The 23,611-nt window shown below is 47.4% G+C and overlaps 1 protein-coding gene across 5 annotated transcripts in view; it reads right to left on the reverse strand.

Annotated features, from left to right (window-relative positions):
• Positions 1–1,196: 1,196 nt before the first annotated feature.
• LOC129844730 (condensin complex subunit 3-like) overlaps positions 1,197–23,611 on the reverse strand; it is a 40,191-nt gene continuing 17,776 nt past the window's right edge. For 3 of the 5 annotated variants that reach the window (XM_055912792.1, XM_055912793.1, XM_055912790.1), the window contains exons 5-12: positions 16,897–17,042; positions 15,443–15,527; positions 13,551–13,743; positions 13,145–13,294; positions 7,077–7,130; positions 4,359–4,499; positions 3,502–3,625; positions 1,197–1,499 (exon numbers count right to left, since the gene is read on the reverse strand). In XM_055912792.1, the coding sequence (XP_055768767.1) occupies positions 1,212–1,499; positions 3,502–3,625; positions 4,359–4,499; positions 7,077–7,130; positions 13,145–13,294; positions 13,551–13,743; positions 15,443–15,527; positions 16,897–17,042 (1,181 nt within the window). In that variant the 3' untranslated portion in view covers positions 1,197–1,211. The remainder of the gene's footprint in view (positions 1,500–3,501; positions 3,626–4,358; positions 4,500–7,076; positions 7,131–13,144; positions 13,295–13,550; positions 13,744–15,442; positions 15,528–16,896; positions 17,043–23,611) is intronic. The other 2 variants (XM_055912791.1, XM_055912794.1) reach the window with 2 other exon arrangements.

Genomic DNA, 23,611 nt, shown 5'->3' on the forward strand with positions numbered 1-23,611 from the left:
AACGGCATCGTCGGTGAAGCTCAGAGGAGTGCGTCTATAATATCAAGTAAGTCATGAGGTTCTGCTCTCCGGAGGTAGAATACCTCATGATAAGCTATAGACCATATTATTTACCAAGAGTTTATATCTGCTCTCCGGAGGTAGAATACCTCATGATAAGCTATAGACCATATTATTTACCAGCAGAGTTTATATCTGCTCTCCGGAGGTAGAATACCTCATGATAAGCTATAGACCATATTATTTACCAAGAGAGTTTATATCTGCTCTCCGGAGGTAGAATACCTCGTAATAAGCTATAGACCATATTATTTACCAAGAGAGTTTATATCTGCTCTCCGGAGGTAGAATACCTCGTAATAAGCTATAGACCATATTATTTACCAAGAGAGTTTTATATCTGCTCTCCGGAGGTAGAATACCTCATGATAAGCTATAGACCATATTATTTACCAAGAGAGTTTATATCTGCTCTCCGGAGGTAGAATACCTCATGATAAGCTATAGACCATATTATTTACCAGCAGAGTTTATATCTGCTCTCCGGAGGTAGAATACCTCATGAAAAGCTATAGACCATATTATTTACCAAGAGTTTATATCTGCTCTCCGGAGGTAGAATACCTCATGATAAGCTATAGACCATATTATTTACCAAGAGAGTTTATATCTGCTCTCCGGAGGTAGAATACCTCGTAATAAGCTATAGACCATATTATTTACCAAGAGAGTTTTATATCTGCTCTCCGGAGGTAGATTACCTCATGATAAGCTATAGACCATATTATTTACCAACAGAGTTTATATCTGCTCTCCGGAGGTAGAATACCTCATGATAAGCTATAGACCATATTATTTACCAAGAGAGTTTTATATCTGCTCTCCGGAGGTAGATTACCTCATGATAAGCTATAGACCATATTATTTACCAACAGAGTTTATATCTGCTCTCCGGAGGTAGAATACCTCATGATAAGCTATAGACCATATTATTTACCAAGAGAGTTTTATATCTGCTCTCCGGAGGTAGATTACCTCATGATAAGCTATAGACCATATTATTTACCAACAGAGTTTATATCTGCTCTCCGGAGGTAGAATACCTCATGATAAGCTATAGACCATATTATTTACCAAGAGAGTTTATATCTGCTCTCCGGAGGTAGAATACCTCATAATAAGCTATAGACCATATTATTTACCAAGAGAGTTTATATCTGCTCTCCTGAGGTAGAATACCTCATGATAAGGATATTCTTTTGTAGAGAGAGGGAGAGGTAAAGGAGAGGGAATAGGAGAGAGGGGTAGAGGATGGAAAGAGGGAGGATTAGAGAGAGAAGAGAGAGGGAGAGGATGGAAAGAGGGAGGATTAGAGAGAGAATAAAGGAGAGATACAGCAGAGTGATTACCTTAACTTGTTTCCTGCGGTTCTCGTTCTCATCCAGCGGCTGTCTGACGACTACGATGGGCTCACGCACCTCCGAGATCGCCTCCGCCACCTGGCGCACACACACACACACACACACACACACACACACAAACACACACACAGGTTAACACTTTCACTACACCTTTATCTATTGTGAGAATGGGTTGAACCTGCAGTGAGTCTGTGGTCGTCAGATATTAGGGAAGTACTCGACTTGGGCAGGACTTTACCGGAGCTAAGAACCGAAACTTATTTTATTTCACCGTTATTTAACCAGGTAGGCTAGTTGAGAACAAGTTCTCATTTACAACTGCGACCTGGCCAAGATAAAGCAAAGCAGTGCGACACAAACAACAACACAGAGTTACACATGGAATAAACAAACGTACAGTCAATAACACAATAGAAAAATCTATATACAGTGTGTGCAAATGAGGTGAGATCAGGGAGGGTAAGGCAATAAAATAGGCCGTAGTGGGAAAATAACTACAATTTAGCATTTAAACACTGGAGTGATAGATGTGCAGAAGATGAGTGTGCAAGTAGAGATACTGGGGTGCGAAAGGAGAAAAAAAACAATATGGGGATGAGGTAGTTGGATGGGCTGTTTAGAGATGGGCTGTGTACAGCTGTAATGATCTGTAATCTGCTCTGACAGCTGATGCTTAAAGTCAGTGAGGGAGACTGGATGGGCTGTATAGAGATGGGCTGTGTACAGCTGTAATGATCTGTAATCTGCTCTGACAGCTGATGCTTAAAGTCAGTGAGGGAGACTGGATGGGCTGTATAGAGATGGGCTGTGTACAGCTGTAATGATCTGTAATCTGCTCTGACAGCTGATGCTTAAAGTCAGTGAGGGAGACTGGATGGGCTGTATAGAGATGGGCTGTGTACAGCTGTAATGATCTGTAATCTGCTCTGACAGCTGATGCTTAAAGTCAGTGAGGGAGACTGGATGGGCTGTATAGAGATGGGCTGTGTACAGCTGCAATGATCTGCTCTGACAGCTGATGCTTAAAGTCAGTGAGGGAGACTTTAAAATGGTTTTACTGCTACAACTCCTGTTACTCGTATAGAATATCAGCTCAAAGTTATTGTGGAGCTCCGCCCCCTAAATATAAACAGGACCAGCACCCAGAATGAGTACCGGTACCCATTTCAGTCCAAATCAAGTACCCCTAAAGTACCAGCACCCAACATGACTACCGGTACCCATTTCAGTCCAAATCAAGTACCCCTAAAGTACCAGCACCCAACATGACTACCGGTACCCATTTCAGTCCAAATCAAGTACCCCTAAAGTACCAGCACCCAACATGACTACCGGTACCCATTTCAGTCCAAAATCAAGCACCCCTAAAGTACCAGCACCCAACATGACTACCGGTACCCATTTCAGTCCAAATCAAGCACCCCTAAAGTACCAGCACCCAACATGACTACCGGTACCCATTTCAGTCCAAAATCAAGCACCCCTAAAGTACCAGCACCCAACATGACTACCGGTACCCATTTCAGTCCAAATCAAGCACCCCTAAAGTACCAGCACCCAACATGACTACCGGTACCCATTTCAGTCCAAATCAAGCACCCCTAAAGTACCAGCACCCAACATGACTACCGGTACCCATTTCAGTCCAAATCAAGCACCTCTAAAGTACCAGCACCCAACATGACTACCGGTACCCATTTCAGTCCAAATCAAGTACCCCTAAAGTACCAGCACCCAGAATGACTACCGGTACCCATTTCAGTCCAAATCAAGTACCCCTAAAGTACCAGCACCCAACATGACTACCGGTACCCATTTCAGTCCAAATCAAGTACCCCTAAAGTACCAGCACCCAGAATGACTACCGGTACCCATTTCAGTCCAAATCAAGTACCCCTAAAGTACCAGCACCCATCATGACTACCGGTACCCATTTCAGTCCAAATCAAGTACCCCTAAAGTACCAGCACCCAGAAGGACTACCGGTACCCATTTCAGTCCAAATCAAGCACTATATTAGGGTCAGTAGTTTCTCTGTGGTGTGTGTGTGTGTGTGTGTGTGTGTGTGTGTGTAACCTACGGTCTGAGTGCGTCTGTGATCGTCAGGTATCAGGGTCAGTAGTTTCTCCGTCAGCAGAGAGACCAGAGAGGCAGGAGTCTGAGGTAGGACCAGCATCTCCTGTAACACAGCCACCACACGCTTCCTATACACACACACACACACACATAAACACTTTCTGTAGCACCATATAAAAACAGACAGATAAGCCTGATTGACTTCCTGCCGGACTAGATGCACTGTCATTGAATCAACCAATGGTTGTGTACCTCGTTATCGACTGATACGTTAAATAGATCAGATTTACTAGATCATGTGATGTGGTTAGTTAATAGATCAGATTTACTAGATCATGTGATGTGGTTAGTTAATAGATCAGATTTACTAGATCATGTGATGTGGTTAGTTAATAGATCAGATTTACTAGATCATGTGATGTGGTTAGTTAATAGATCAGATTTACTAGATCATGTGATGTGGTTAGTTAATAGATCAGATTTACTAGATCATGTGATGTGATTAGTTAATAGATCAGATTTACTAGATCACGTGATGTATCTGATATGTTAATAGATCAGATTTACCAGGTCATCTGATATGTTAAATATATATCCAGGCGTCTGTAATGTGGTCAGGCAGGAACTCAACCACTGATGGCTACATTACCTCCCCCAAGCACCACCCATCACCTCCTCCACCCCCCCCCCCCCTCCTCCACCCATCCCCTACCCATAACCCCCTCCCCCCCCTCCTCCCCTACCCATACCCCCCCCCCCTCCTCCACCCACCCCCCCCTCCTCCACCCATCCCCTACCCATAACCCCCTCCCCCCCATCCCCTACCCATAACCCCCCCCCCTCCTCCCCCCATCCTCTCACCTTCCTCCCTCTTCATTGGTATCCAGACAGCCAGTGAGGTGGATGAGTTGTTGAGAGATAAATTCTTTAGTCATCACCTCCTCCAGCTGAGCAAAGTCTCCTTTCTGCTCTTCAGACAGCACCGGGACACGCTTCACATACCTGGTATTAAACAGTAATAACAGTTATAACGCTTCATATACCTGGTATAACACAGTAATAAGTTATAATACACTTCATATACCTGGTATTACACAGTAATAACAGTTATAACACTTCATATACCTGGTATTACACAGTAATAATAGTTATAACACACTTCATATACCTGGTATTACACATTAATAATAGTTATCACTTCATATACCTGGTATTACACAGTAATAACAGTTATAACGCTTCATATACCTGGTATAACACAGTAATAAGTTATAATACACTTCATATACCTGGTATTACAGTAATACTAGTTATAACACTTCATATACCTGGTATAACACAGTAATAAGTTATAATACACTTCATATACCTGGTATTACAGTAATACTAGTTATAACACTTCATATACCTGGTATAACACAGTAATAAGTTATAATACACTTCATATACCTGGTATTACACATTAATAACAGTTATAACACTTCATATACCTGGTATTACACATTACTAAGTTATAACACACTTCATATACCTGGTATTACAGTAATACTAGTTATAACACACTTCATATACCTGGTATTACACATGAATAATAGTTAACACTTCATATACCTGGTATAACACAGTAATAATAGTTAACACTTCATATACCTGGTATTACACAGTAATAATAGTTAACACTTCATACCTGGTATTACAGTAATACTAGTTATATAACACACTTCATATACCTGGTATTACACAGTAAAAAGTTATAACACTTCATATACCTGGTATTACACAGTAATAAGTTACAACACACTTCATAAACCTGATATTACACATTACTAGTTATAACACTTCATATACCTGGTATTACACAGTAATAATAGTTATAACACTTCACACTCACTGTCATGCCATGAAATGGGTTGAGGTTAGGGCTCTGTGCAGTTAAGTTCTTCCACACCGATGTCTACAAACCATCTCTGTATGGACCTCGCTTTGTGCACCGGGGCATTGTCATGCTGAAACAGGAAAGGGCCTTCCCCAGACTGTTGCCACAAAGTTGGAAGCACAGAATAGTCTAGAATGTCATTATATGCTGTAGCGTTAAGATTTCCCTTCACTGGAACTAAGGGGCCCGAACCATGAAAAACAGCCCCAGACCATTATTCTTCCTCCACCAAACTTTACAGTTGTCACTACGCATTCGGGCAGGTAGTTCTCCTGGCATCCACCAAACCCAGATTCGTCCCAAAAGACTGACAGATGGTGAAGCGTGATTAATCACTCCAGAGAACGTGTTTCCACTGCTCCAGAATCCAACGGCGGCCAGCTTTACACCACTCCATCCGACGCTTGGTATTGCTCATGGTGATCTTAGGCTTGTGTGCGGCTGCTCGGGCCATGGAAACCCATTTCATGAAGCTCCAAACTAACAGTTATTGTGCTGACGTTGCTTCCTGAGGCTGTTTGGAACTCGGTTGTAAGTGTTGCAACCGAGGACAGACGATTTTTACGAGCTTCGGCACTCAGTGTTCCCGTTCTGCGAGCTTGTGTGGTCTGCCACTTCGCGGTTGAGCCGTTGTTGCTCCTAGATGTCTCCACTTCACAATAACACCACTTACAGTTGACCAGGGCAGCTCTAGCAGGGCAGACATTTGACAAAGTGACTTGTTGGAAAGGTGGCATCCTATGACAGCGCCACGTTGAAAGTCACTGAGCTCTTCAGTAAGGCCATTCTACCACCAGTGTTTGTCTGTGGAGATTGCATGGCTGTGTGCTCGATTTTATACATCTGTCAGCAACAGGTGTGGCTGAACTAGCCAAATCCACCAATTTGAAGGGGTGTCCATTTACTACATAGTTAAATATCAGTTATACATTGAGTGTACAAAACATACATCAGTTATAACATGTTAACACCACTACACTGCCTTCATAGACCTGTTATAACATGTTAATCATGTAGGTATACATCAGTTATAACATGGTAACACCACTACACTGCCTTCATATACCTGTTATAACATGTTAACACTACACTGTCTTCATATACCAATTATAATATGTTAAAGTAGGTATACATCAGTTATAACCTGTTATAATATGTTAAAGTAGGTATACATCAGTTATAATATATTAAAGTAGGTATACATCAGTTATAACATGGTAACACCACTACACTGCCTTCATATACCTGTTATAACATGTTAACACTACACTGTCTTCATATACCAATTATAATATGTTAAAGTAGGTATACATCAGTTATAACCTGTTATAATATGTTAAAGTAGGTATACATCAGTTATAACCTGTTATAATATGTTAAAGTAGGTATACATCAGTTATAATATGGTAAAGTAGGTATACATCAGTTATAACATGTTAACACTACTACACTGCCTTCATATACCTGTTATAACATGTTAAAGTAGGTATACATCAGTTATAACATGTTATAATATGGTAAAGTAGGTATACATCAGTTATAACATGTTAACACTACTACACTGCCTTCATATACCTGTTATAACATGTTAAAGTAGGTATACATCAGTTATAACCTGTTAACACTACACTGCCTGGACAAACCTAGTAGTAATGCTTCTCTGGTTTGCAGACAGCACTGGCAGGCCCTTCACATATCTAGAGAGAACAGACGGGAGACAACGGACTGTATTCACAAAGATGCTCAGAGGAGGAGTATCTAGTCCATATCACTAGAATCTAACAGGCCAAAACTGATCCTGGATCAGAACTCCTACCCTGAGACAGGGGCCTGTCAGAGCCCTGATCCGGTCCATATCACTAGACTCTAACAGGCCAAAACTGATCCTAGATCAGAACTACTACCCTGAGACAGGGGCCTGTCAGAGCCCTGATCCGGTCCATATCACTAGAATCTAACAGGCCAAAACTGACGGTACTCTGATCCCACTCGGAGCCTCTTTGTGACCACAGGTCCAGCGGACGGTTGAAACATTGAACACGGTAACAATCTTCCCCTTTTCTCAGAGCTAGTTTGAGTTCTGCTAGTTACAGTCTTCAGACATCTCCCATCAGTCTGTCCTTAACATCTCTCCAGTCTACCTACATGCCTACCAGTCTAGTTTGAGTTCTGCTAGTTACAGTCTTCCTCTCCCATCAGTCTGTCCTTAACATCTCTCCAGTCTACCTACATGCCTACCAGTCTAGTTTGAGTCCTGCTAGTTACAGTCTTCATCTCCCATCAGTCTGTCCTTAACATCTCTCCAGTCTACCTACATGCCTACCAGTCTAGTTTGAGTCCTGCTAGTTACAGTCTTCCTCTCCCATCAGTCTGTCCTTAACATCTCTCCAGTCTACCTACATGCCTACCAGTCTAGTTTGAGTTCTGCTAGTTACAGTCTTCCTCTCCCATCAGTCTGTCCTTAACATCTCTCCAGTCTACCTACATGCCTACCAGTCTAGTTTGAGTTCTGCTAGTTACAGTCTTCCTCTCCCATCAGTCTGTCCTTAACATCTCTCCAGTCTACCTACATGCCTACCAGTCTAGTTTGAGTCCTGCTAGTTACAGTCTTCCTCTCCCATCAGTCTGTCCTTAACATCTCTCCAGTCTACCTACATGCCTACCAGTCTAGTTTGAGTTCTGCTAGTTACAGTCTTCCTCTCCCATCAGTCTGTCCTTAACATCTCTCCAGTCTACCTACATGCCTACCAGTCTAGTTTGAGTTCTGCTAGTTACAGTCTTCCTCTCCCATCAGTCTGTCCTTAACATCTCTCCAGTCTACCTACATGCCTACCAGTCTAGTTTGAGTCCTGCTAGTTACAGTCTTCCTCTCCCATCAGTCTGTCCTTAACATCTCTCCAGTCTACCTACATGCCTACCAGTCTAGTTTGAGTTCTGCTAGTTACAGTCTTCCTCTCCCATCAGTCTGTCCTTAACATCTCTCCAGTCTACCTACATGCCTACCAGTCTAGTTTGAGTTCTGCTAGTTACAGTCTTCCTCTCCCATCAGTCTGTCCTTAACATCTCTCCAGTCTACCTACATGCCTACCAGTCTAGTTTGAGTTCTGCTAGTTACAGTCTTCCTCTCCCATCAGTCTGTCCTTAACATCTCTCCAGTCTACCTACATGCCTACCAGTCTAGTTTGAGTTCTGCTAGTTACAGTCTTCCTCTCCCATCAGTCTGTCCTTAACATCTCTCCAGTCTACCTACATGCCTTCCAGTCTAGTTATCACTGGGACTAGCCTTAAAATACTGGTCCTATAGACCGACGATAGACTTGAGTCAGTGTTTCCCCAAACCTCTCCTCCAATAAACCCCCCGGGCCTGTCCAAGTATTTGATGTATTCCACGACTAGCAAAGCTGAGGTGGTCTGGGAAAGGGTTGTGGGGGGTACTGGCTGGAGGAACATCCAGGAGAGGGTAGGGAAAGTTGACATATGTGATGTGTTATATGGGATGTAGTGGTAGTCTTACCCGTAGTCAGGGTGATGTAGTGGTAGTCTTACCCGTAGTCAGGGTGATGTAGTGGTGGTCTTACCCGTAGTCAGGGTGATGTAGTGGTAGTCTTACCCGTAGTCAGGGTGATGTAGTGGTGGTCTTACCCGTAGTCAGGGTAATGTAGTGGTAGTCTTACCCGTAGTCAGGGTGATGTAGTGGTGGTCTTACCCGTAGCCAGGGTGATGTAGTGGTGGTCTTACCCGTAGCCAGGGTGATGTAGTGGTGGTCTTACCCGTAGTCAGGGTGATGTAGTGGTAGTCTTACCCGTAGTCAGGGTGATGTATGGGATGTAGTGGTGGTCTTACCCGTAGTCAGGGTGATGTAGTGGTAGTCTTACCCGTAGTCAGGGTGATGTAGTGGTAGTCTTACCCGTAGTCAGGGTGATGTAGTGGTAGTCTTACCCGTAGTCAGGGTGATGTAGTGGTGGTCTTACCCGTAGTCAGGGTGATGTAGTGGTAGTCTTACCCGTAGTCAGGGTGATGTAGTGGTAGTCTTACCCGTAGTCAGGGTGATGTAGTGGTAGTCTTACCCGTAGTCAGGGTGATGTAGTGGTGGTCTTACCCGTAGTCAGGGTGATGTAGTGGTGGTCTTACCCGTAGTCAGGGTGATGTATGGGATGTAGTGGTGGTCTTACCCGTAGTCAGGGTGATGTAGTGGTGGTCTTACCCGTAGTCAGGGTGATGTATGGGATGTAGTGGTAGTCTTACCCGTAGTCAGGGTGATGTAGTAGTAGTCTTACCCGTAGTCAGGGTGATGTATGGGATGTAGTGGTGGTCTTACCCGTAGTCAGGGTGATGTGGTAGTAGTCTTACCCGTAGTCAGGGTGATGTATGGGATGTAGTGGTGGTCTTACCCGTAGTCAGGGTGATGTGGTAGTAGTCTTACCCGTAGACAGGGTGATGTATGGGATGTAGTGGTGGTCTTACCCGTAGTCAGGGTGATGTGGTAGTAGTCTTACCCGTAGTCAGGGTGATGTATGGGATGTAGTGGTGGTCTTACCCGTAGTCAGGGTGATGTATGGGATGTAGTGGTGGTCTTACCCGTAGTCAGGGTGATGTAGTAGTAGTCTTACCCGTAGTCAGGGTGATGTGGTAGTAGTCTTACCCGTAGTCAGGGTGATGTATGGGATGTAGTGGTGGTCTTACCCGTAGTCAGGGTGATGTATGGGATGTAGTGGTGGTCTTACCCGTAGTCAGGGTGATGTATGGGATGTAGTGGTGGTCTTACCCGTAGTCAGGGTGATGTAGTGGTGGTCTTACCCGTAGTCAGGGTGATGTAGTAGTAGTCTTACCCGTAGTCAGGGTGATGTATGGGATGTAGTGGTGGTCTTACCCGTAGTCAGGGTGATGTAGTGGTAGTCTTACCCGTAGTCAGGGTGATGTAGTGGTGGTCTTACCCGTAGTCAGGGTGATGTAGTGGTGGTCTTACCCGTAGTCAGGGTGATGTAGTGGTGGTCTTACCCGTAGTCAGGGTGATGTAGTGGTAGTCTTACCCGTAGTCAGGGTGATGTAGTGGTGGTCTTACCCGTAGTCAGGGTGATGTATGGGATGTAGTGGTAGTCTTACCCGTAGTCAGGGTGATGTATGGGATGTAGTGGTAGTCTTACCCGTAGTCAGGGTGATGTAGTGGTAGTCTTACCCGTAGTCAGGGTGATGTAGTGGTGGTCTTACCCGTAGTCAGGGTGATGTAGTGGCGGTCTTACCCGTAGTCAGGGTGATGTAGTGGCGGTCTTACCCGTAGTCAGGGTGATGTAGTAGTAGTCTTACCCGTAGTCAGGGTGATGTATGGGATGTAGTGGTGGTCTTACCCGTAGTCAGGGTGATGTATGGGATGTAGTGGTGGTCTTACCCGTAGTCAGGGTGATGTATGGGATGTAGTGGTGGTCTTACCCGTAGTCAGGGTGATGTATGGGATGTAGTGGTGGTCTTACCCGTAGTCAGGGTGATGTAGTGGTGGTCTTACCCGTAGTCAGGGTGATGTAGTAGTAGTCTTACCCGTAGTCAGGGTGATGTATGGGATGTAGTGGTGGTCTTACCCGTAGTCAGGGTGATGTAGTGGTAGTCTTACCCGTAGTCAGGGTGATGTAGTGGTGGTCTTACCCGTAGTCAGGGTGATGTAGTGGTGGTCTTACCCGTAGTCAGGGTGATGTAGTGGTGGTCTTACCCGTAGTCAGGGTGATGTAGTGGTAGTCTTACCCGTAGTCAGGGTGATGTAGTGGTGGTCTTACCCGTAGTCAGGGTGATGTATGGGATGTAGTGGTAGTCTTACCCGTAGTCAGGGTGATGTATGGGATGTAGTGGTAGTCTTACCCGTAGTCAGGGTGATGTAGTGGTAGTCTTACCCGTAGTCAGGGTGATGTAGTGGTGGTCTTACCCGTAGTCAGGGTGATGTAGTGGCGGTCTTACCCGTAGTCAGGGTGATGTAGTGGCGGTCTTACCCGTAGTCAGGGTGATGTAGTAGTAGTCTTACCCGTAGTCAGGGTGATGTATGGGATGTAGTGGTGGTCTTACCCGTAGTCAGGGTGATGTAGTGGTGGTCTTACCCGTAGTCAGGGTGATGTAGTGGTAGTCTTACCCGTAGTCAGGGTGATGTAGTGGTAGTCTTACCCGTAGTCAGGGTGATGTAGTGGTGGTCTTACCCGTAGTCAGGGTGATGTATGGGATGTAGTGGTGGTCTTACCCGTAGTCAGGGTGATGTAGTGGTGGTCTTACCCGTAGCCAGGGTGATGTAGTGGTGGTCTTACCCGTAGCCAGGGTGATGTAGTGGAAGTCTTACCCGTAGTCAGGGTGATGTAGTGGTAGTCTTACCCGTAGTCAGGGTGATGTAGTGGTAGTCTTACCCGTAGTCAGGGTGATGTAGTGGTAGTCTTACCCGTAGTCAGGGTGATGTAGTGGTGGTCTTACCCGTAGTCAGGGTGATGTATGGGATGTAGTGGTGGTCTTACCCGTAGTCAGGGTGATGTAGTGGTGGTCTTACCCGTAGCCAGGGTGATGTAGTGGAAGTCTTACCCGTAGTCAGGGTGATGTAGTGGTAGTCTTACCCGTAGTCAGGGTGATGTAGTGGTAGTCTTACCCGTAGTCAGGGTGATGTAGTGGTGGTCTTACCCGTAGTCAGGGTGATGTATGGGATGTAGTGGTGGTCTTACCCGTAGTCAGGGTGATGTAGTGGTAGTCTTACCCGTAGTCAGGGTGATGTAGTGGTGGTCTTACCCGTAGTCAGGGTGATGTATGGGATGTAGTGGTGGTCTTACCCGTAGTCAGGGTGATGTAGTGGTGGTCTTACCCGTAGTCAGGGTGATGTAGTGGTGGTCTTACCCGTAGTCAGGGTGATGTAGTGGTGGTCTTACCCGTAGTCAGGGTGATGTAGTGGTAGTCTTACCCGTAGTCAGGGTGATGTATGGGATGTAGTGGTGGTCTTACCCGTAGTCAGGGTGATGTATGGGATGTAGTGGTGGTCTTACCCGTAGTCAGGGTGATGTATGGGATGTAGTGGTGGTCTTACCCGTAGTCAGGGTAATGTAGTGGAGGTCTTACCCGTAGTCAGGGTGATGTAGTGGTAGTCTTACCCGTAGTCAGGGTGATGTAGTGGTAGTCTTACCCGTAGTCAGGGTGATGTAGTGGTGGTCTTACCCGTAGTCAGGGTGATGTAGTGGTGGTCTTACCCGTAGTCAGGGTGATGTAGTGGTGGTCTTACCCGTAGTCAGGGTGATGTAGTGGTGGTCTTACCCGTAGTCAGGGTGATGTAGTGGTGGTCTTACCCGTAGTCAGGGTGATGTAGTGGTGGTCTTACCCGTAGTCAGGGTGATGTAGTGGTGGTCTTACCCGTAGTCAGGGTGATGTAGTGGTGGTCTTACCCGTAGCCAGGGTGATGTAGTGGTGGTCTTACCCGTAGTCAGGATGATGTAGTGGTGGTCTTACCCGTAGTCAGGGTGATGTAGTGGTGGTCTTACCCGTAGTCAGGGTGATGTAGTGGTGGTCTTACCCGTAGTCAGGGTGATGTAGTGGTGGTCTTACCCGTAGTCAGGGTGATGTAGTGGTGGTCTTACCCGTAGTCAGGGTGATGTAGTGGTGGTCTTACCCGTAGTCAGGGTGATGTAGTGGTGGTCTTACCCGTAGTCAGGGTGATGTAGTGGTGGTCTTACCCGTAGTCAGGGTGATGTAGTGGTGGTCTTACCCGTAGAGGTAGTCAGAGAAGATAGCAGCCTCTGGCAGCAGCTTCTCCAACATCTCCTCTCCTTCATCTCCTTTAGTCTTAATGAACTCACACAGAGCTCTCCAGTACAACACGCCCTCACAGGACAGAGACCCAGCCGGGACCAGCATCCTACAGAGACACACAGTCAGTGTGTGAGAGTCAGCCAGCCAGTCAGCCAGCCAGCCAGCCAGTCAGTCAGTCAGTCAGCCGGTCAGTCAGCGTGTGTGAATGAGTGAGCGAGCAGGGCGGTGGTGCAGCAGCTGGTCCTGAGGGGGGTGTGTGTGTGTGTGTGTGTGTGTGTGTGTGTGTGTGTGTGTGTGTGTGTGTGTGTGTGTGTGTGTGTGTGTGTGTGTGTGTGTGTGTGTGTGTGTGTGTGTGTGTGTACCTGTTGTCCAGCTGGAGGCGGTGGTCCAGCAGCTGGTCCTGAGGTGTGTGTGTGAACAGAGCGGTCAGTGTGTCCAGGGCGGTCTGAGAGCAGTTCTCTACATCCAGTTTGTGTAACAGCTCCAACACGTCACCCTGGAGCAGATTCAGCCAGGCTGGGAGGAGACGGACCTGCACCACCTCCCTCACCGAGTCTACAACACAGACAGACACACAACGAAAATGTATAGCGGGCGGGTGGGTTTAAGAGGGGGTCTGTTTACCTCGTCGTAAACAGACCAATTGGCCGACGAGGTAAACGGACCAATTGGCCGACGAGGTAAACGGACCAATTGGCCGACGAGGTAAACGGACCAATTGGCCGACGAGGTAAACGGACCAATTGGCCGACGAGGTAAACGGACCAATTGGCCGACGAGGTAAACGGACCAACTGGCCGACGAGGTAAACGGACCAACTGGCCGACGAGGTAAACGGATCCACAAGCCGACGAGGTAAACGGATCCACAAGCCGACGAGGTAAACGGATCCACAAGCCGACGAGGTAAACGGATCCACAAGCCGACGAGGTAAACGGATCCACAAGCCGACGAGGTAAACGGATCCACAAGCCGACGAGGTAAACGGATCCACAAGCCGACGAGGTAAACGGATCCACTAGCCGACGAGGTAAACGGATCCACTAGCCGACGAGGTAAACGGATCCACTAGCCGACGAGGTAAACGGATCCACTAGCCGACGAGGTAAACGGATCCACTAGCCGACGAGGTAAACGGATCCACTAGCCGACGAGGTAAACGGATCCACTAGCCGACGAGGTAAACGGATCCACTAGCCGACGAGGTAAACGGATCCACTAGCCGACGAGGTAAACGGATCCACTAGCCGACGAGGTAAACGGATCCACTAGCCGACGAGGTAAACGGATCCACTAGCCGACGAGGTAAACGGATCCACTAGCCGACGAGGTAAACGGATCCACTAGCCGACGAGGTAAACGGATCCACTAGCCGACGAGGTAAACGGACCAACAAGCCGACGAGGTAAACGGACCAACTAGCCGACGAGGTAAACGGACCAACTAGCCGACGAGGTAAACGGATCAACTAGCCGACGAGGTAAACGGATCAACTAGCCGACGAGGTAAACAGATCAACTAGCCGACGAGGTAAACAGATCAACTAGCCGACGAGGTAAACAGATCAACTAGCCGACGAGGTAAACAGATCAACTAGCCGACGAGGTAAACAGATCAACTAGCCGACGAGGTAAACAGATCAACTAGCCGACGAGGTAAACAGATCAACAAGCCGACGAGGTAAACAGATCAACTAGCCGACGAGGTAAACAGATCAACTAGCCGACGAGGTAAACAGATCAACTAGCCGACGAGGTAAACAGACCAACTAGCCGACGAGGTAAACAGACCAACTAGCCGACGAGGTAAACAGACCAACTAGCCGACGAGGTAAACAGACCAACTAGCCGACGAGGTAAACAGACCAACTAGCCGACGAGGTAAACAGACCAACTAGCCGACGAGGTAAACAGACCAACTAGCCGACGAGGTAAACAGACCAACTAGCCGACGAGGTAAACAGACCAACTAGCCGACGAGGTAAACAGATCAACAAGCAGACGAGGTAAACAGATCTATTCTACGGGCTTGTCAAGTTGTTCTAGTCATTAGTCCTTTTGTTTGCAGAGGAAAAGTCCATGGAACGGTTCTAGCATCTTCAAAGTGCGCCTCGGGAAGAAATATTATTTCATGGTCCATCTTTTTTTTTTTGCGTGGACGCAATGATTTTCCCGCGGTACAGCGCCACAGCCAAATGATTGCAGCGGAAACACTGACACACAGAGTTGTAGACAGAGTGACAGTGTGTGTGTACCTGCGGCATCGTGGAGACCCTGCTGCAGCAGACTGACCCTCTGGGCGATACTCAGAGCTCTGATGTGGACCTTGTCTGCCAGAACCTGAAACACACACAGTCATTAACAACTTTACATTTAAACTGGGTTCAGGTCTGTAAGGCCCGTTTAGTGTGTGTTTAAACTGGGTTCAGGTCTGTAAGGCCAGTTTAGTGTGTGTTTAAGCTGGGTTCAGGTCTGTAAGGCCAGTTTAGTGTGTGTTTAAGCTGGGTTCAGGTCTGTAAGGCCAGTTTAGTGTGTTTAAACCGGGTTCAGGTCTATAAGGCCAGTTTAGTGTGTGTTTAAACTGGGTTCAGGTCTGTAAGGCCAGTTTAGTGTGTGTTTAAACTGGGTTCAGGTCTGTAAGGCCAGTTTAGTGTGTGTTTAAACTGGGTTCAGGTCTGCAAGGCCAGTTTAGTGTGTGTTTAAACTGGGTTCAGGTCTGTAAGGCCAGTTTAGTGTGTGTTTAAACTGGGTTCAGGTCTGTAAGGCCAGTTTAGTGTGTGTTTAAGCTGGGTTCAGGTCTGTAAGGCCCGTTTAGTGTGTTTAAACTGGGTTCAGGTCTGTAAGGCCAGTTTAGTGTGTGTTTAAGCTGGGTTCAGGTCTGTAAGGCCAGTTTAGTGTGTTTAAGCTGGGTTCAGGTCTGTAAGGCCAGTTTAGTGTGTTTAAGCTGGGTTCAGGTCTGTAAGGCCAGTTTAGTGTGTGTTTAAACTGGGTTCAGGTCTGTAAGGCCAGTTTAGTGTGTGTTTAAACTGGGTTCAGGTCTGTAAGGCCAGTTTAGTGTGTGTTTAAACTGGGTTCAGGTCTGTAAGGCCAGTTTAGTGTGTGTTTAAGCTGGGTTCAGGTCTGTAAGGCCAGTTTAGTGTGTTTAAGCCGGGTTCAGGTCTGTAAGGCCAGTTTAGTGTGTGTTTAAGCTGGGTTCAGGTCTGTAAGGCCAGTTTAGTGTGTGTTTAAGCCGGGTTCAGGTCTGTAAGGCCAGTTTAGTGTGTGTTTAAACTGGGTTCAGGTCTGTAAGGCCAGTTTAGTGTGTGTTTAAACTGGGTTCAGGTCTAAGGCCAGTTTAGTGTGTGTGTGTACCTGGTAAGCCAGTTTAGTGTGTGTGTGTACCTGGTAAGCCAGTTTAGTGTGTGTGTGTGTGTGTGTGTGTGTGTGTGTGTGTGTGTGTGTGTGTGTGTGTGTGTGTGTGTGTGTGTGTGTGTGTGTGTGTACGTGTGTGTGTGTGTGTGTGTGTACGTGTGTGTGTACGTGTGTGTGTACGTGTGTGTGTACGTGTGTGTGTACGTGTGTGTGTACGTGTGTGTGTACGTGTGTGTGTACGTGTGTGTGTGTGTGTGTGTGTGTGTGTGTGTGTGTGTGTGTGTGTGTGTGTGTGTGTGTGTGTGTGTGTGTGTGTGTGTGTGTGTGTGTGTGTGTGTGTGTGTGTGTGTGTGTGTACCTGGTAAGCCAGTTTGCGGACACTCTCCTTGACGTCTCTGGTGCGTTTCAGTATCTTGGGGAGGGTGAGAGAGGAGGGGGCGATGCAGGACAGAACGGCTCGACGAACCTCCGGGTTGGAATCATTCTCCAAGATCAACAGATAGGCTGGACGAGAGGAGAACGAGAGACAGAGAGAGAGACAGAGAGAGAAACAGAGAGAGAAGAGAGGAGAAGAGAGGAGAACGAGAGGAGAAGAGAGGAGAAGAGAGGAGAAGAGAGGAGAAGAGAGAGGAGAGGAGAACGAGAGACAGAGAGAGAGACAGAGAGAGGAGAACGAGAGGAGAGGAGAGGAGAGGAGAAGAGAGGAGAAGAGAGGAGAAGAGAGGAGAACGAGAGGAGAACGAGAGGAGAACGAGAGGAGAACGAGAGGAGAACGAGAGGAGAACGAGAGGAGAACGAGAGGAGAGGAGAACGAGAGACAGAGAGAGAGACAGAGAGAGGAGAAGAGAGGAGAACGAGAGGAGAGGAGAGGAGAACGAGAGACAGAGAGAGACAGATTGTGAGTGACCGGACCCAGACAGTGTGTTGTAGTAGTACCAGTACCATTAACAGTGGTGGTTCTGTAGTCTAGTCGTGACCAGAGAGGTCTGGACCCAGTGTGTTGTAGTAGTACCAGTACCATTAACAGTGGTGGTTCTGTAGTCTAGTCGTGACCAGAGAGGTCTGGACCCAGTGTGTTGTAGTAGTACCAGTACCATTAACAGTGGTGGTTCTGTAGTCTAGTCGTGACCAGAGAGGTCTGGACCCAGTGTGTTGTAGTAGTACCAGTACCATTAACAGTGGTGGTTCTGTAGTCTAGTCGTGACCAGAGAGGTCTGGACCCAGTGTGTTGTAGTAGTACCGGTACCATTAACAGTGGTGGTTCTGTAGTCTAGTCGTGACCAGAGAGGTCTGGACCCAGTGTGTTGTAGTAGTACCAGTACCATTAACAGTGGTGGTTCTGTAGTCTAGTCGTGACCAGAGAGGTCTGGACCCAGTGTGTTGTAGTAGTACCAGTACCATTAACAGTGGTGGTTCTGTAGTCTAGTCGTGACCAGAGAGGTCTGGACCCAGTGTGTTGTAGTAGTACCAGTACCATTAACAGTGGTGGTTCTGTAGTCTAGTCGTGACCAAAGAGGTCTGGACCCAGTGTGTTGTAGTAGTACCGGTACCATTAACAGTGGTGGTTCTGTAGTCTAGTCGTGACCAGAGAGGTCTGGACCCAGTGTGTTGTAGTAGTACCAGTACCATTAACAGTGGTGGTTCTGTAGTCTAGTCGTGACCAGAGAGGTCTGGACCCAGTGTGTTGTAGTAGTACCAGTACCATTAACAGTGGTGGTTCTGTAGTCTAGTCGTGACCAGAGAGGTCTGGACCCAGACAGTGTGTTGTAGTAGTACCAGTACCATTAACAGTGGTGGTTCTGTAGTCTAGTCGTGACCAGAGAGGTCTGGACCCAGTGTGTTGTAGTAGTACCGGTACCATTAACAGTGGTGGTTCTGTAGTCTAGTCGTGACCAGAGAGGTCTGGACCCAGTGTGTTGTAGTAGTACCAGTACCATTAACAGTGGTGGTTCTGTAGTCTAGTCGTGACCAGAGAGGTCTGGACCCAGTGTGTTGTAGTAGTACCGGTACCATTAACAGTGGTGGTTCTGTAGTCTAGTCGTGACCAGAGAGGTCTGGACCCAGTGTGTTGTAGTAGTACCGGTACCATTAACAGTGGTGGTTCTGTAGTCTAGTCGTGACCAGAGAGGTCTGGACCCAGTGTGTTGTAGTAGTACCAGTACCATTAACAGTGGTGGTTCTGTAGTCTAGTCGTGACCAGAGAGGTCTGGACCCAGTGTGTTGTAGTAGTACCAGTACCATTAACAGTGGTGGTTCTGTAGTCTAGTCGTGACCACAGAGGTCTGGACCCAGTGTGTTGTAGTAGTACCAGTACCATTAACAGTGGTGGTTCTGTAGTCTAGTCGTGACCAGAGAGGTCTGGACCCAGTGTGTTGTAGTAGTACCGGTACCATTAACAGTGGTGGTTCTGTAGTCTAGTCGTGACCAGAGAGGTCTGGACCCAGTGTGTTGTAGTAGTACCAGTACCATTAACAGTGGTGGTTCTGTAGTCTAGTCGTGACCAGAGAGGTCTGGACCCAGTGTGTTGTAGTAGTACCGGTACCATTAACAGTGGTGGTTCTGTAGTCTAGTCGTGACCAGAGAGGTCTGGACCCAGTGTGTTGTAGTAGTACCGGTACCATTAACAGTGGTGGTTCTGTAGTCTAGTCGTGACCAGAGAGGTCTGGACCCAGTGTGTTGTAGTAGTACCAGTACCATTAACAGTGGTGGTTCTGTAGTCTAGTCGTGACCAGAGAGGTCTGGACCCAGTGTGTTGTAGTAGTACCAGTACCATTAACAGTGGTGGTTCTGTAGTCTAGTCGTGACCAGAGAGGTCTGGACCCAGTGTGTTGTAGTAGTACCAGTACCATTAACAGTGGTGGTTCTGTAGTCTAGTCGTGACCAGAGAGGTCTGGACCCAGTGTGTTGTAGTAGTACCAGTACCATTAACAGTGGTGGTTCTGTAGTCTAGTCGTGACCAGAGAGGTCTGGACCCAGTGTGTTGTAGTAGTACCAGTACCATTAACAGTGGTGGTTCTGTAGTCTAGTCGTGACCAGAGAGGTCTGGACCCAGACAGTGTGTTGTAGTAGTACCAGTACCATTAACAGTGGTGGTTCTGTAGTCTAGTCGTGACCAGAGAGGTCTGGACCCAGTGTGTTTGTAGTAGTACCGGTACCATTAACAGTGGTGGTTCTGTAGTCTAGTCGTGACCAGAGAGGTCTGGACCCAGTGTGTTGTAGTAGTACCAGTACCATTAACAGTGGTGGTTCTGTAGTCTAGTCGTGACCAGAGAGGTCTGGACCCAGACAGTGTGTTTGTAGTAGTACCGGTACCATTAACAGTGGTGGTTCTGTAGTCTAGTCGTGACCAGAGAGGTCTGGACCCAGTGTGTTGTAGTAGTACCAGTACCATTAACAGTGGTGGTTCTGTAGTCTAGTCGTGACCAGAGAGGTCTGGACCCAGTGTGTTGTAGTAGTACCAGTACCATTAACAGTGGTGGTTCTGTAGTCTAGTCGTGACCAAAGAGGTCTGGACCCAGACAGTGTGTTTGTAGTAGTACCGGTACCATTAACAGTGGTGGTTCTGTAGTCTAGTCGTGACCAGAGAGGTCTGGACCCAGTGTGTTGTAGTAGTACCAGTACCATTAACAGTGGTGGTTCTGTAGTCTAGTCGTGACCAGAGAGGTCTGGACCCAGTGTGTTGTAGTAGTACCGGTACCATTAACAGTGGTGGTTCTGTAGTCTAGTCGTGACCAGAGAGGTCTGGACCCAGTGTGTTGTAGTAGTACCGGTACCATTAACAGTGGTGGTTCTGTAGTCTAGTCGTGACCAGAGAGGTCTGGACCCAGTGTGTTGTAGTAGTACCAGTACCATTAACAGTGGTGGTTCTGTAGTCTAGTCGTGACCAGAGAGGTCTGGACCCAGTGTGTTGTAGTAGTACCGGTACCATTAACAGTGGTGGTTCTGTAGTCTAGTCGTGACCAGAGAGGTCTGGACCCAGTGTGTTGTAGTAGTACCAGTACCATTAACAGTGGTGGTTCTGTAGTCTAGTCGTGACCAGAGAGGTCTGGACCCAGTGTGTTGTAGTAGTACCGGTACCATTAACAGTGGTGGTTCTGTAGTCTAGTCGTGACCAGAGAGGTCTGGACCCAGTGTGTTGTAGTAGTACCAGTACCATTAACAGTGGTGGTTCTGTAGTCTAGTCGTGACCAGAGAGGTCTGGACCCAGTGTGTTTGTAGTAGTACCAGTACCATTAACAGTGGTGGTTCTGTAGTCTAGTCGTGACCAGAGAGGTCTGGACCCAGTGTGTTGTAGTAGTACCAGTACCATTAACAGTGGTGGTTCTGTAGTCTAGTCGTGACCAGAGAGGTCTGGACCCAGTGTGTTGTAGTAGTACCGGTACCATTAACAGTGGTGGTTCTGTAGTCTAGTCGTGACCAGAGAGGTCTGGACCCAGTGTGTTGTAGTAGTACCAGTACCATTAACAGTGGTGGTTCTGTAGTCTAGTCGTGACCAGAGAGGTCTGGACCCAGTGTGTTGTAGTAGTACCGGTACCATTAACAGTGGTGGTTCTGTAGTCTAGTCGTGACCAGAGAGGTCTGGACCCAGTGTGTTGTAGTAGTACCGGTACCATTAACAGTGGTGGTTCTGTAGTCTAGTCGTGACCAGAGAGGTCTGGACCCAGTGTGTTGTAGTAGTACCAGTACCATTAACAGTGGTGGTTCTGTAGTCTAGTCGTGACCAGAGAGGTCTGGACCCAGTGTGTTGTAGTAGTACCGGTACCATTAACAGTGGTGGTTCTGTAGTCTAGTCGTGACCAGAGAGGTCTGGACCCAGTGTGTTGTAGTAGTACCGGTACCATTAACAGTGGTGGTTCTGTAGTCTAGTCGTGACCAGAGAGGTCTGGACCCAGTGTGTTGTAGTAGTACCAGTACCATTAACAGTGGTGGTTCTGTAGTCTAGTCGTGACCAGAGAGGTCTGGACCCAGTGTGTTTGTAGTAGTACCAGTACCATTAACAGTGGTGGTTCTGTAGTCTAGTCGTGACCAGAGAGGTCTGGACCCAGTGTGTTTGTAGTAGTACCAGTACCATTAACAGTGGTGGTTCTGTAGTCTAGTCGTGACCAGAGAGGTCTGGACCCAGTGTGTTTGTAGTAGTACCAGTACCATTAACAGTGGTGGTTCTGTAGTCTAGTCGTGACCAGAGAGGTCTGGACCCAGTGTGTTTGTAGTAGTACCAGTACCATTAACAGTGGTGGTTCTGTAGTCTAGTCGTGACCAGAGAGGTCTGGACCCAGTGTGTTGTAGTAGTACCAGTACCATTAACAGTGGTGGTTCTGTAGTCTAGTCGTGACCAGAGAGGTCTGGACCCAGTGTGTTGTAGTAGTACCAGTACCATTAACAGTGGTGGTTCTGTAGTCTAGTCGTGACCAGAGAGGTCTGGACCCAGTGTGTTGTAGTAGTACCAGTACCATTAACAGTGGTGGTTCTGTAGTCTAGTCGTGACCAGAGAGGTCTGGACCCAGTGTGTTGTAGTAGTACCAGTACCATTAACAGTGGTGGTTCTGTAGTCTAGTCGTGACCAGAGAGGTCTGGACCCAGTGTGTTGTAGTAGTACCAGTACCATTAACAGTGGTGGTTCTGTAGTCTAGTCGTGACCAGAGAGGTCTGGACCCAGTGTGTTGTAGTAGTACCAGTACCATTAACAGTGGTGGTTCTGTAGTCTAGTCGTGACCAGAGAGGTCTGGACCCAGTGTGTTGTAGTAGTACCAGTACCATTAACAGTGGTGGTTCTGTAGTCTAGTCGTGACCAGAGAGGTCTGGACCCAGTGTGTTTGTAGTAGTACCAGTACCATTAACAGTGGTGGTTCTGTAGTCTAGTCGTGACCAGAGAGGTCTGGACCCAGTGTGTTGTAGTAGTACCAGTACCATTAACAGTGGTGGTTCTGTAGTCTAGTCGTGACCAGAGAGGTCTGGACCCAGTGTGTTGTAGTAGTACCAGTACCATTAACAGTGGTGGTTCTGTAGTCTAGTCGTGACCAGAGAGGTCTGGACCCAGTGTGTTGTAGTAGTACCAGTACCATTAACAGTGGTGGTTCTGTAGTCTAGTCGTGACCAGAGAGGTCTGGACCCAGTGTGTTGTAGTAGTACCAGTACCATTAACAGTGGTGGTTCTGTAGTCTAGTCGTGACCAGAGAGGTCTGGACCCAGTGTGTTGTAGTAGTACCAGTACCATTAACAGTGGTGGTTCTGTAGTCTAGTCGTGACCAGAGAGGTCTGGACCCAGTGTGTTGTAGTAGTACCAGTACCATTAACAGTGGTGGTTCTGTAGTCTAGTCGTGACCAGAGAGGTCTGGACCCAGACAGTGTGTTGTAGTAGTACCAGTACCATTAACAGTGGTGGTTCTGTAGTCTAGTCGTGACCAGAGAGGTCTGGACCCAGTGTGTTGTAGTAGTACCAGTACCATTAACAGTGGTGGTTCTGTAGTCTAGTCGTGACCAGAGAGGTCTGGACCCAGTGTGTTGTAGTAGTACCAGTACCATTAACAGTGGTGGTTCTGTAGTCTAGTCGTGACCAGAGAGGTCTGGACCCAGTGTGTTGTAGTAGTACCAGTACCATTAACAGTGGGACATTGGTGGTTCTGTAGTCTAGTCGTGACCAGAGGTCTGGACCCAGACAGTGTGTTGTAGTAGTACCAGTACCATTAACAGTGGTGGTTCTGTAGTCTAGTCGTGACCAGAGAGGTCTGGACCCAGTGTGTTGTAGTAGTACCAGTACCATTAACAGTGGTGGTTCTGTAGTCTAGTCGTGACCAGAGAGGTCTGGACCCAGTGTGTTGTAGTAGTACCAGTACCATTAACAGTGGTGGTTCTGTAGTCTAGTCGTGACCAGAGAGGTCTGGACCCAGACAGTGTGTTGTAGTAGTACCAGTACCATTAACAGTGGTGGTTCTGTAGTCTAGTCGTGACCAGAGAGGTCTGGACCCAGACAGTGTGTTGTAGTAGTACCAGTACCATTAACAGTGGTGGTTCTGTAGTCTAGTCGTGACCAGAGAGGTCTGGACCCAGTGTGTTGTAGTAGTACCAGTACCATT

The sequence above is a fragment of the Salvelinus fontinalis genome, unplaced genomic scaffold, assembly GCF_029448725.1.
Source record: "Salvelinus fontinalis isolate EN_2023a unplaced genomic scaffold, ASM2944872v1 scaffold_0213, whole genome shotgun sequence".
Lineage (NCBI taxonomy): Eukaryota > Metazoa > Chordata > Actinopteri > Salmoniformes > Salmonidae > Salvelinus > Salvelinus fontinalis.